The 11,655-nt window shown below is 38.7% G+C and overlaps 1 protein-coding gene and 8 non-coding genes across 9 annotated transcripts; 8 read left to right on the forward strand and 1 right to left on the reverse strand.

Moving 5' to 3' along the window:
- The first annotated feature begins 3,208 nt into the window (after nucleotides 1–3,208).
- LOC131666656 (5S ribosomal RNA) lies at nucleotides 3,209–3,329 on the forward strand. Its single transcript, XR_009302119.1, has one exon. It is a non-coding gene; the product is annotated as a 5S ribosomal RNA (ribosomal RNA).
- A 365-nt stretch (nucleotides 3,330–3,694) lies between these two features.
- LOC131666653 (5S ribosomal RNA) lies at nucleotides 3,695–3,813 on the forward strand. The gene has a single exon (XR_009302116.1). It is a non-coding gene; the product is annotated as a 5S ribosomal RNA (ribosomal RNA).
- Nucleotides 3,814–4,171: 358 nt separating this feature from the next.
- Nucleotides 4,172–4,290, forward strand: LOC131666659 (5S ribosomal RNA). The gene has a single exon (XR_009302121.1). It is a non-coding gene; the product is annotated as a 5S ribosomal RNA (ribosomal RNA).
- Nucleotides 4,291–4,653: 363 nt separating this feature from the next.
- On the forward strand, nucleotides 4,654–4,772 carry LOC131666660 (5S ribosomal RNA). Its single transcript, XR_009302122.1, has one exon. It is a non-coding gene; the product is annotated as a 5S ribosomal RNA (ribosomal RNA).
- A 358-nt stretch (nucleotides 4,773–5,130) lies between these two features.
- Nucleotides 5,131–5,249, forward strand: LOC131666655 (5S ribosomal RNA). The gene has a single exon (XR_009302118.1). It is a non-coding gene; the product is annotated as a 5S ribosomal RNA (ribosomal RNA).
- Nucleotides 5,250–6,149: 900 nt separating this feature from the next.
- Nucleotides 6,150–6,268, forward strand: LOC131666661 (5S ribosomal RNA). The gene has a single exon (XR_009302123.1). It is a non-coding gene; the product is annotated as a 5S ribosomal RNA (ribosomal RNA).
- Nucleotides 6,269–6,631: 363 nt separating this feature from the next.
- Nucleotides 6,632–6,750, forward strand: LOC131666662 (5S ribosomal RNA). The gene has a single exon (XR_009302124.1). It is a non-coding gene; the product is annotated as a 5S ribosomal RNA (ribosomal RNA).
- Nucleotides 6,751–7,323: 573 nt separating this feature from the next.
- LOC131666654 (5S ribosomal RNA) lies at nucleotides 7,324–7,442 on the forward strand. Its single transcript, XR_009302117.1, has one exon. It is a non-coding gene; the product is annotated as a 5S ribosomal RNA (ribosomal RNA).
- Nucleotides 7,443–9,541: 2,099 nt separating this feature from the next.
- Nucleotides 9,542–11,388, reverse strand: LOC131666646 (zinc finger protein 384-like). Its single transcript, XM_058939487.1, has 2 exons — nucleotides 11,235–11,388; nucleotides 9,542–11,169 (listed from the first exon to the last, which is right to left on the reverse strand). The coding sequence occupies exon 2, from the start codon at nucleotides 11,165–11,167 to the stop codon at nucleotides 10,619–10,621; it is 549 nt and encodes a 182-aa protein (XP_058795470.1). The 5' UTR covers nucleotides 11,168–11,169; nucleotides 11,235–11,388; the 3' UTR covers nucleotides 9,542–10,618.
- Between the last annotated feature and the right edge of the window lie 267 nt (nucleotides 11,389–11,655).

Consider the following 11,655-nt stretch of genomic DNA (forward strand, 5'->3'; position numbering starts at 1 on the left):
AAAAATCCAAAAACTTCTAAGGGTTATTATAATATACATTGCGGTACTATTGTTATTTTCGCTTAAAACATGAAATTATTTATTAGTTATTTTGTTATTGCAAGGGTTGAACTGGATAAATGATATATTTTTAAAAGATGCGCATTATGGTACAATAGTAACTTACAAAATTGATTAAAATCCATTAAATATTACGGATATTTTCTTAAAATTCGGTGGGAATAAAAAAGATAAATTGCATTTTTATGGCCCCCTTCTATTATCGGCATGATAACGCTTCACGATGTATACACGATGATCGTAGGCTCCTGTCAACACATCTGACAGGACAAAGCAGGATAGAGCGTCGATTGTAAGGCCGAGTACGCAGACTCGGGCCACTATAAAGGTTTATATAAACACTTTATCTCGAATGCGTTTTCATCGTGGGAAATCAGGAAGGTTCCCGCTCCGTTCTTCATATTTAATAATTAAATTAATATAAAAAAAAACTAAGTTACGGCTGGCCGTCACATTGCGTTATTTAATTATTGTTCAAATTCTATCTGTTTAATTGTTAAATTGACAAACTTGTTTTTGAATAATGTTCCGTGTATCAAAACAATTTTTCAGTGTAAAAAAATCATATGATTTTATTCTAAACTTTGACCTATTCATTTAATTAATTTCAATTGTTTATAACTTTGTAAGACGATTTTCCCCGATAAGCGATTTATATCATAAAATTCAACGTTTTCAAATCTATTTTTTACATCACAAACTTTTCACTTCGCGTTTACGATTTAGCGGTAAAGTTTGTGCATATTTGCGAACACAGCGTCGTAGCTCGCTCGAATTGATCGATTATTGATTTCTTGTTGGTTTGGTTCTCGCGTTTTTGGTTTTTTACTTTGATACGAGACAGATAAGTCTTGATCATGTACATCTTGCTTGATTTGGTACGCTATATTATTCCTAGTATTGAAATTATGTATTGAACGGGAGTAAATTAATATAAATTCGCAAATAATGTTATCGACTTGTTCCGTAGACATTCGTTTTATGACAATATACTAATTAAGTTTCATTAACCTGCATATCTTCGAAAATCAACATTATTAAAAATTAGAAATACATAAAATTTTGTATCTGACTTTATAGCTACCGATACACTTTGAGGTATTTAAAATTGAAAATATAAGGAGAACAGGATACCTAGTGCAACTTTACGATCTCTCCTTCCGCTGATTTCACCAAATATTCGTGGCTTTCGCAGCATATGAAGATTAAACGATAAAAAGAGAAAAAAAGAGATTGGAATTGATTAGATTAGATAAACCTTTATCATCAGCCTTTGAAGAAAATGGTGTGTGATTATAATGTTACAGTTGGAGCCGTAAATACATAAATATAAATATATGTGATTGGTGATATGAGTTGGTGCTTTAAATCATCTCGTACAATACTCTACAGTTTTACCTTATACTCCAAAAACATAAAAATGGAATACATAGAAAATGAAAAGCGAATAGTAAGTTAACATCTCATAATAATTGAACGATAAAAAAACATACTGACAATACGATTACAAATAAGTATCACGCATGCACACGAAATATAAAGCAATTTCTCCAGATAATTGAATAATTAGTGAAAGCGATTTGTAATGACAAATGACCTGTTCTCGCCTCACGTAATGTTCGCACCGTTTGCGCTTCAAAATTGAGAGAGGGAGAGAGTTTGTATGTGCGAGAGCACAGAGTTGTGCAGAGACAAATTAATGGCCAACGAACAAAGCTTTGAAGGCTACGCTGGCTTTCACGAGGAATGTCGAGACTTTTTACGGTACGTTGTTTTGTCGTGCGCCCGTCTACACTTGCACGTCCGCACGCTCGAGTTTCAATGGTTGCCGTGCGCTGTAGCAGTTTCTTTCTAAAAAGAGAAAACACGTCCGGGAAAAACCCAGACTGCTCGATGACCGACTCGCTGAGCTCGGCGGGAGCACGCGCAATAAAAAAAGGGTCATCTATTGGCCACCCACAGGTAGTAAAAGAGGTCCGGGTGGAGTTTTCTCGCCCTCGCAAACGTCGAATTCCGATTGGTCCTTGATAATGGGCCTAGGTTTCCGGCGTCTTCCACTTCTCAATTATCGAGAGAGGAGTTTAGTTTTACCTCGGAAAACCAGCAGCAACAGCCCCTTCCTTCCGTATTGCTAGGAGTCGTTTCCACATCGCCTTTCGCTAAATTACACGCAGTGCAAAGTGCATTGCTTTGCACCGGTCGCCCGTCTGTATGTGTATGTGAGGAGGCGGTACCTTTCTTCACGATATTTTGTTGAGACGTTCACTGCTAGGAGAATCTTAACTTATAACTGAATGACCATTTGAAGTATTTTTGTATAGGTTTGTTTTTATAGCTTTCTCTACCGGTGTTGATTATGCTCTCTTTAAATTAGTTCATCAATTTAACTGTAACCGCGTCATTATTCATAAGTATTTACGTAAAGTTTTGTCAATTGCATTAATTTTGTATCTACATTTCTATGCGACGCTTATTTTTGATTAAAGTTATACATATCTTACGCTAATTTTTATCTTATCGTTTGTATATTGCAAACACCGTTCCAATATATTAAATTCCCTTTTCATTATGAGACATATATTTACTTGTGATTATTATTAAGCATTCAAACTTAACAGGTAAGATCGTCACCTTTTGTTATCGCAGAGATTTCAACTTTCTAAATCTGCAAATTTCTCCTTATTTATAGAATAATATTGCAATAATTTTTAAATATACTTTCTGATCGTTAACATTTTTTCATATTTCTAGTCATTAAGATGGTTAACAATTAGAAAAAAGATGGCAACTACTGGCACAATATTTTCAAATAGTCATTTAATAGCTTTTTGAAATTTACGAAAAATAAGAGGAATCTTAGTTGAGTTACTTAGCAATAAAATTATTATTATTAAGTTACAGAAATGGCATTGAATGATATCCGTATCATGCTGAAAAAAAAGAATCAGGAAATATGAAATTCATATTTAGAGCTGCAAATATCGAAAATAATTCAATAGCTTTAGTATAATGAAAAAATGTTGAGGTATAATCAAAATAAAGCGTGACACCAAAGAGTGCTTTTCAGAAAGATTCAGTCCATAATACAAATCGAGAATCTCCGAGAAAGGAATGTCCAGATGAACAGCATCAAATAATTACCAATCGTGCTAACGAGCATATCATGCTGATCACACCAGTTCTCGTCCGATCACTGAAGTTAAGCAGCATTGAGCGCGGCTAGTACTTGGATGGGGGTGACCGCTTGGGAACCCCGCGTCTCGTTAGCTCTAAAGTTGTTTCTTTTTTGCCTTTTTCCACCAATGAATTTGTATAAAAAATTTGTATAAAATATTGCCATTTTTTGACTTTATAACGCACATCAAAACTTATTTAACATAACGAAGTCATGGCTTCATGAAAATTTGCATGTTGGTAAACAAGTTCAAATCAGTGGATCAATTTACAAATATACTCTAAGATTTATCTGCAACTACTCTCATGACAGATCCACACGTATGGTATATAGTCAACCAGGGAGAGGTTGGTACCGACACATGTCATAACAGTTGAAATGCAGACAGTCGGTCATGCAGAGCATTGATCCAAGAAGTCAAAATGTCCAGATAAACGACAACAAGAAATGATCAATCGCGCTAACGAGCATATCATGCTGATCACACCAGTTCTCGTCCGATCACTGAAGTTAAGCAGCATTGAGCGCGGCTAGTACTTGGATGGGTGACCGCTTGGGAACCCCGCGTCTCGTTAGCTCTAAAGTTGTTTCTTTTTTGCCTTTTTCCACCAATGAATTTGTATCAAAAAACCCGATTGCCATTTTTTGACTTTATAACGCACATCAAAACTTATTTAACATAACGAAGTCATGGCGTCATGAAAATTTGCTTGTTGGTAAACAAGTTCAAATCAGTAGATCGATTTACAAATATTCTCTAAGATTTATCTGCTATTACTCTCATGACAGATCCACACGTAAGGTATATAGTTAACCAGGGAGAGGTTGGTACCGACACATGTCAGAACAGTTGAAATGTAGACAGTCGGTCATGCAGAGCATTAATCCAAGAAGCTAAAATGTCCAGATGAACGACAACAAGAAATAACCAATCGTGCTAACGAGCATATCATGCTGATCACACCAGTTCTCGTCCGATCACTGAAGTTAAGCAGCATTGAGCGCGGCTAGTACTTGGATGGGTGACCGCTTGGGAACCCCGCGTCTCGTTAGCTCTCAAGTTTTCTTTTTTGCCTTTTTCCACCAATGAATTTGTATAAAAAATTTGTATAAAATATTGCCATTTTTTGACTTTATAACGCACATCAAAACTTATTTAACATAACGAAGTCATGGCTTCATGAAAATTTGCATGTTGGTAAACAAGTTCAAATCAGTGGATCAATTTACAAATATACTCTAAGATTTATCTGCAACTACTCTCATGACAGATCCACACGTATGGTATATAGTCAACCAGGGAGAGGTTGGTACCGACACATGTCATAACAGTTGAAATGCAGACAGTCGGTCATGCAGAGCATTGATCCAAGAAGTCAAAATGTCCAGATAAACGACAACAAGAAATGATCAATCGCGCTAACGAGCATATCATGCTGATCACACCAGTTCTCGTCCGATCACTGAAGTTAAGCAGCATTGAGCGCGGCTAGTACTTGGATGGGTGACCGCTTGGGAACCCCGCGTCTCGTTAGCTCTAAAGTTGTTTCTTTTTTGCCTTTTTCCACCAATGAATTTGTATCAAAAAACCCGATTGCCATTTTTTGACTTTATAACGCACATCAAAACTTATTTAACATAACGAAGTCATGGCGTCATGAAAATTTGCTTGTTGGTAAACAAGTTCAAATCAGTAGATCGATTTACAAATATTCTCTAAGATTTATCTGCTATTACTCTCATGACAGATCCACACGTAAGGTATATAGTTAACCAGGGAGAGGTTGGTACCGACACATGTCAGAACAGTTGAAATGTAGACAGTCGGTCATGCAGAGCATTAATCCAAGAAGCTAAAATGTCCAGATGAACGACAACAAGAAATAACCAATCGTGCTAACGAGCATATCATGCTGATCACACCAGTTCTCGTCCGATCACTGTAGTTAAGCAGCATTGAGCGCGGCTAGTACTTGGATGGGTGACCGCTTGGGAACCCCGCGTCTCGTTAGCTATCAAGTTTTCTTTTTTGCCTTTTTCCACCAATGAATATGTATCCAAAAACCCGATTGCCATTTTTTGACTTTATAACGCACATCAAAACTTATTTAACATAACGAAGTCATGGTTTAGTTATGTCTCACGTAACGGCCGCGAATTGACAAGGGTTACTCAAACGCGACTATCTCTTTTCGGTCAACGCATAAGCGCTTTACTACGGGTGCGGGACTAAAACGAAAGCAGGCCGGCAACGTATCTAAAACACCGAGTGGAAAAGTAACAATTTAAATAATTTTACCTGTAGTTTAACTGGTCCAGAAACTCGTACGCCAGAAGCCAGAGATGTAACGTAGATGCAAAAATGAAGTATAACTCTCAATTAAATTATTATAGTAATGGAGTTCAAATATTTATTGATCAAATTATAGAAGGTCTGTAGTCTTACAGAGTCGAACACAGAGTGTGTATTACAATTGTTTTGCGTCGTCTTTTATAGTACAAAATATATAAAAACTAATCAATAATGGGTTAAACCCAGAAGGGGTAAGTTCGTCACTGAGAATAAAGTCAGCTATTAAATGACTATTACTTTAATTACGGGAACTACCCTTTCATAAAAAAAATTCAAATTTTACCGCTATAAAATAGTCTGACTCGTCCTCGACATAACAGCTTCATGAAAATTTGCTTGTTGGTAAACAAGTTAAATCAGTGGATCGATTTTCAAATATTCTCTAAGATTTATCTGCAACTACTCTCATGACAGATCCACACGTCAGGTATATAGTTAACCAGGGAGAGGTTGGTACCAACACATGTCAGAATGGTTGACATGCAGACAGTCGGTCATGCAGAGCATTAATCCGAGAAGCCAAAATGTCCAGATGAACGACAACAAGAAATAACCAATCGCGCTAACGAGCATATCATGCTGATCACACCAGTTCTCGTCCGATCACTGAAGTTAAGCAGCATTGAGCGCGGCTAGTACTTGGATGGGTGACCGCTTGGGAACCCCGCGTCTCGTTAGCTCTCAAGTTTTCTTTTTTGCCTTTTTCCACCAATGAATTTGTATAAAAAATTTGTATAAAATATTGCCATTTTTTGACTTTATAACGCACATCAAAACTTATTTAACATAACGAAGTCATGGCGTCATGAAAATTTGCTTGTTGGTAAACAAGTTCAAATCAGTGGATCGATTTACAAATATTCTCTAAGATTTATCAGCTACTACTCTTATGACAGATCCACACGTATGGTATATAGTCAACCAGGGAGAGGTTGGTACCAGCACATGTCAGAACAGTTGAAATGCAGACAGTCGGTCATGCAGAGCATTGATCCAAGAAGTCAAAATGTCCAGATAAACGACAACAAGAAATGACCAATCGCGCTAACGAGCATATCATGCTGATCACACCAGTTCTCGTCCGATCACTGAAGTTAAGCAGCATTGAGCGCGGCTAGTACTTGGATGGGTGACCGCTTGGGAACCCCGCGTCTCGTTAGCTCTCAAGTTTTCTTTTTTGCTTTTTTCCACCAATGAATATGTATCCAAAAACCCGATTACCATTTTTTGACTTTCAAACGAATATCAAAACTTATTTAACATATGTAGTCATGATTTGATGAAAATTTGTATGTTGGTAAATAAGTTCTAATCAGTGGAACGATTTACAAATATTCTCTAAAGTTATCTGCAACTACTCTGATGATAGACTCACACATCAGGAATATGGTTTTCGACATTCCCTACGGAAAGTGCGTGTTTCCCGCACGCTCGGCAAAAAACGTGCGTTGAAAATCGCACTTTCCACACGTCGTATCAAAAAATACGGTACGGCACATGTTCGGGAAAGAGTTTCTCGTCTCATGTACCTTTCCACCTACGCATCGCTCAGGCGTAAACGCCACACGAGACAAGAATCTATTTCCCCGCACTTGTATCGTAATGTACTATAACCGGAGAGAGGTTGGTACCGGCACATGTCAGAACGGTTGAAATGCATGCAGTCGGTCATGCAGAGCATTGATCCGAGAAGCCAGAATTTCCAGGTGAACGACATCAAGAAATGACTAATTGCGCTAACGAGCATATCATGCTGATCACACCAGTTCTCGTCCGATCACTGAAGTTAAGCAGCATTGAGCGCGGCTAGTACTTGGATGGGTGACCGCTTGGGAACCCCGCGTCTCGTTAGCTCTTAAGTTGTTTCATTTTTGCCTTTTTCCACCAATGAATCTGTATCGGAAAATCCGTCCGCCTTTTTTTGACTTTATGACATTACTGCACATTAGCGTTATGTTGAAGAGAATTATGTAACGTGACAGATGTTTTTAATAGTAAACGATTGTTAATCATAATGGATTTATTAATTCTATTAGTGAGAGGTTTTTAGCAGTAGACTAGAATCTATTGGTTTCCTAATAAAAGCGTAATAATTAATAAACGATTATTGAAATATAAATATCTTTCAAATGGTACTAAATAATAACTCATTTATTTATTTATTGTTATTTTTCTTATTGTTTACCTGAAAATCAATAGGTCATTCATTTAAATCAACAATCACCTTTGCATACCTTCGCTACCTTGGGAGCAATGGTGAGTTTACTCATTTTACACTTATATAATGATACATTAGATATTGGTTTTACCTTTATGATCTTTATAAGTATTAATTTTGAAACAGATAATTCCATGTTACATATGAACCTCTACACTAAACTACACTACTTGTTGACGGTGGAAAAGCTCTTACTGTTTGACTATGAATCACAACATCTTAGCTTACTATATAGTACCTAGCATCATTTGGTTCAACCGTGAGTTTGTTTAATATATAGGTAGACACGTACATCTGTCGGAGTGAAAAATACTTACCAGTGATAAAAAATATTTCATAGCATCAATATCGGTTCAATAAGCATTAATTGAGAAACAAAAATCCAGAACTGTTTTTCATTAACAGTGAGAATTGAAACGCTAACGGTACTGGATAATTAGTTATTTTAGACTCGGTCGAACTTTCAATATACAATGAATTCAGAATACAACGAAAAGTTATGTTTAGTGAGTGGTAAAAATATAAGCATGTGTTCTCCTGTGAGCTGGGAGTGAAGCAGAATCAGCGTATTTGTACAGAAATGTTTGATCAAGATATCGTTATACACTAGTAAGAACCATTTTATAGCAAAATAATATCTTATTTTAATCAAGAAAAGGCACGATTGTAGTATAAAAACATTCGAAAAATTTAAGTAGTTGGAGATACAATATGTAAGAATTATCATCGTATTATTTAGCCAATACTCAACGGCTATGTATTTTTGTACGATACTTTATGTAATGATTACGGTTACTTGGTTTTTAAGCAACAATTTGATTTATTTTAATACCAGTAATATGAAGCTGACGATAACCTGCTGCTAATGAAAGTTAACTTCCATCAGTGTCGTATGTGTATGTACCCATATGTAGGAGGTGCCAAACGATGACGTTTTTTTTTCACAAAAACAATGCGTTAAAATAGGACTTCTTTATTTATCTAGTGTATATATTTTATATCGATCTTCTCGATAAAACAAAACGCTGCCACTTGCATTGATATATTGGCTCCTTAAAAATCTAATAGAACAAGATCTTTTTAAAAATATTTACTTGTTGATGGCTTTCAGCTTTCCTTTAATTACATTATAAATTTTTATGACGATAACAAACTTTTACTAAAATAAAATACAAAACTGAAAATCATCATCGGAATTCACGGGAAATAAAGGAAAATGATAAAATATCATAGATAAACGTGCCACAAGCCCGTTAATTACCTCGAAAATGTAATCTAAACGTGGTACACAAAAAATTGACGAACCATACCTGTAATCATTGGATAACAGGGCCAAGTGTAATTATGCCACCAATTGTTGGCTCAAAAATTGCAAAACCCGATAGAATTTTATTCATCGATTTTGGCAGAATCCGTTAATTGATATTCACATTCCCTTAACAATAACATTTGCATAGAAGTACCCGTGGTACTCTTTTATGAACTCTAGTGGACGTTGTTCATTCAAATGACATGGGCATTGCGCGGGGCTCATAGCCTGCCGGCGGCACCGGCGACGTGACATGCACCGCCGGTAAAAGATCCGCTTCCCGTGAAGTGGCGACCTCTCACTAGCAGGAGAGTCGATTCAACTATTTTATTCTGGTATTTTATTGCAGTTATCCGAAGGTGTCGTTTAGCGGATTATAAAATGGCCAAGGACGAAGTATAAAATAAATGAATAGTCCGTTTATTTCGTTCGTAAATAATGCACGTTTATTTCTATTAGTATAATTTATTGTAATTCAAGTTTTACGAAGCGCTAATCCATTCTGCTATTTAAGTTGTCATTTTCAAACTCCACCGTTATTACAGTTTCCACGAGCATGAATTTATCTCTAAAAACTGTTCACTACACTTATAAAAGTAGCAGAAAAGTAAAGACAAGTAAATCGGACATTTTAAGATGAATTGTTCGTTCGCTATTAATCTAGAATAAATAAACGACATGCGTGCGGAAGACACAGAGCTAGCGCAACGACTGCCGATGACCAGTCGCCGATGAGGAACGGGAAATCTGAATTGTTAGCGCGCAGCAAACCATTGAATTTGACTATAAATCGGATGACGACTGGCGCAACTACCAAGGGCAGCGCTGCGCGAGCGCGTACGATTCGTGGGAATCGACAGGCGACTATTTTCACTAGTGCGAATATATACGTCGCGAAAGTCCAACGCTCGGGAACTGTGGCTAAGTAATGTGGAACGCACCGCCACCTTAGCAATCGTCGCGACCTCCAAACCGATGCGATTTTCTATCTGCAAGACTTCCAGTAAAAAGGTAATCGTAAACATTCATATAAATTTCGTGTATATATGTCATAACGGCGCGTAAAGTATTGTCGATAACATCGAATTAAGCATTATTTGACAGCACACGATAGACTTTACAATTGAAATAAATGTTTAATAATAACATCTCGCGTCAGCAGCACTTGAAAATTGTAAGCTAGATGGAAATCTCTGGCAAACAAAATTTTTGCAGCGTCATTTTGGAGATCGAGCTCCGTTCGACGGTGATCGAGGTGCGTTTCGCGTTATTTGTCGCTGCAGTTTCGCGTTGGAAGTGGCCTTGCAGTCGTGCCCGTCGATTCCCACTTATGCGCTTGTTTAGCGCCGGCCTGACGAGGACTCGGCAACGAGCGAGGCACCACGCTCGCGCTGTAAGAACCGCGGATAAACTCTGAAAATCGCGCGCTTCCCGAGGCGAAAACAGAAGACGGACGGTGTGGCCGCGAGTCACGAGAAGCTAAACGCAAACAAGATGTACGGCCTAGAACGCTTGGAAGTCGATCTGCACCTCTTCGGCAGCGTCCTCCTCATCGATGGTCGCGATCCCGTTGCTGCTCTGCGCGTCGGCGGTCGCGGGCGCGACGATGACGGTGTCGCTGGAGGACTCGTCGCAGGTCGAGCTGCCAACGCTGGAGCGTCTCTTTCGCGGCACGCCGCACAGGTTGGAGTGGCGCTTGAGGTAGACCTCGTTGGGGAAGGTCTTGGCGCACTTAGAGCAGGTGAACTTGGACAGGGCGTCGGGATCGTGGGTGGTCATGTGAAGCTGAAGGTGACGCTGGCCCGCGTTGTTGTCGCGATACTGCTTGGGGCATTCCGAACACTTGATCGTCGGATACGGCTTGCCGTCCGACGAGCGACGCCGCCTCGATTTCTTCTGCTTGCCCGTTGCCGCCGGCGTCTCTTGCTCGGCTGGAGCTGCCACTGTCGCTGGCGGCTCGTACGCAGCGGCGTTCAGCCTCGAGATCCCAAACAAATCGAGCTGCAGTCCCGCGAACAGCGGATGGTTGATGTTTTCGAACGAAAAATCCATGTCTGTAAATTTTATCGCGAGCGCGTCAGCAGAGACTCTTTCCGGCGGTTGAACGTTCGACGCTTACCTGCCACGAGATTTGCCGTTTGACTCTTGGCGCGATCTGCTACTACTCGACGATTGCGTTGCCACTATACTAACCAGTGCTGGCGTTTCGAGCGATGAACTTTGGCGCGACCGTAGGTTGTGGTTCCGGGAATTTGCGCGAAGGCGTAACTGTTGATACCCACATTCGTACATGTGCAGGAAACTGCGACACTGATACGCTGAGTGTAGATATGAGAAGTTTCAGTGTGTGAATGAATTTTCTGAATACTCATGCGGCCGTTAGATACTTCTTGCGATCGATACATCTTTAATTTAGACGGTTGTAACAGTAATCAGCAGAAATTTTCAAGTAGAAACAACTAATTTAGTTTGTGCGGGCCAATTAAATAATTTAACGTTTGCTCTACTTTCTCGTTTGAAATAATTAAAGCTAATGAGAA

The sequence above is a fragment of the Phymastichus coffea genome, unplaced genomic scaffold, assembly GCF_024137745.1.
Source record: "Phymastichus coffea isolate CEN01 unplaced genomic scaffold, Cenicafe_Pcof_1.1 PCOF00059, whole genome shotgun sequence".
Taxonomy (NCBI): domain Eukaryota; kingdom Metazoa; phylum Arthropoda; class Insecta; order Hymenoptera; family Eulophidae; genus Phymastichus; species Phymastichus coffea.

What these genes read in the sequence shown, in the direction of transcription:
- LOC131666646 (XM_058939487.1), bottom strand. Translation starts at nt 11,167, where the DNA reads ATGGATTTTTCGTTCGAAAACATCAACCATCCGCTGTTCGCGGGACTG.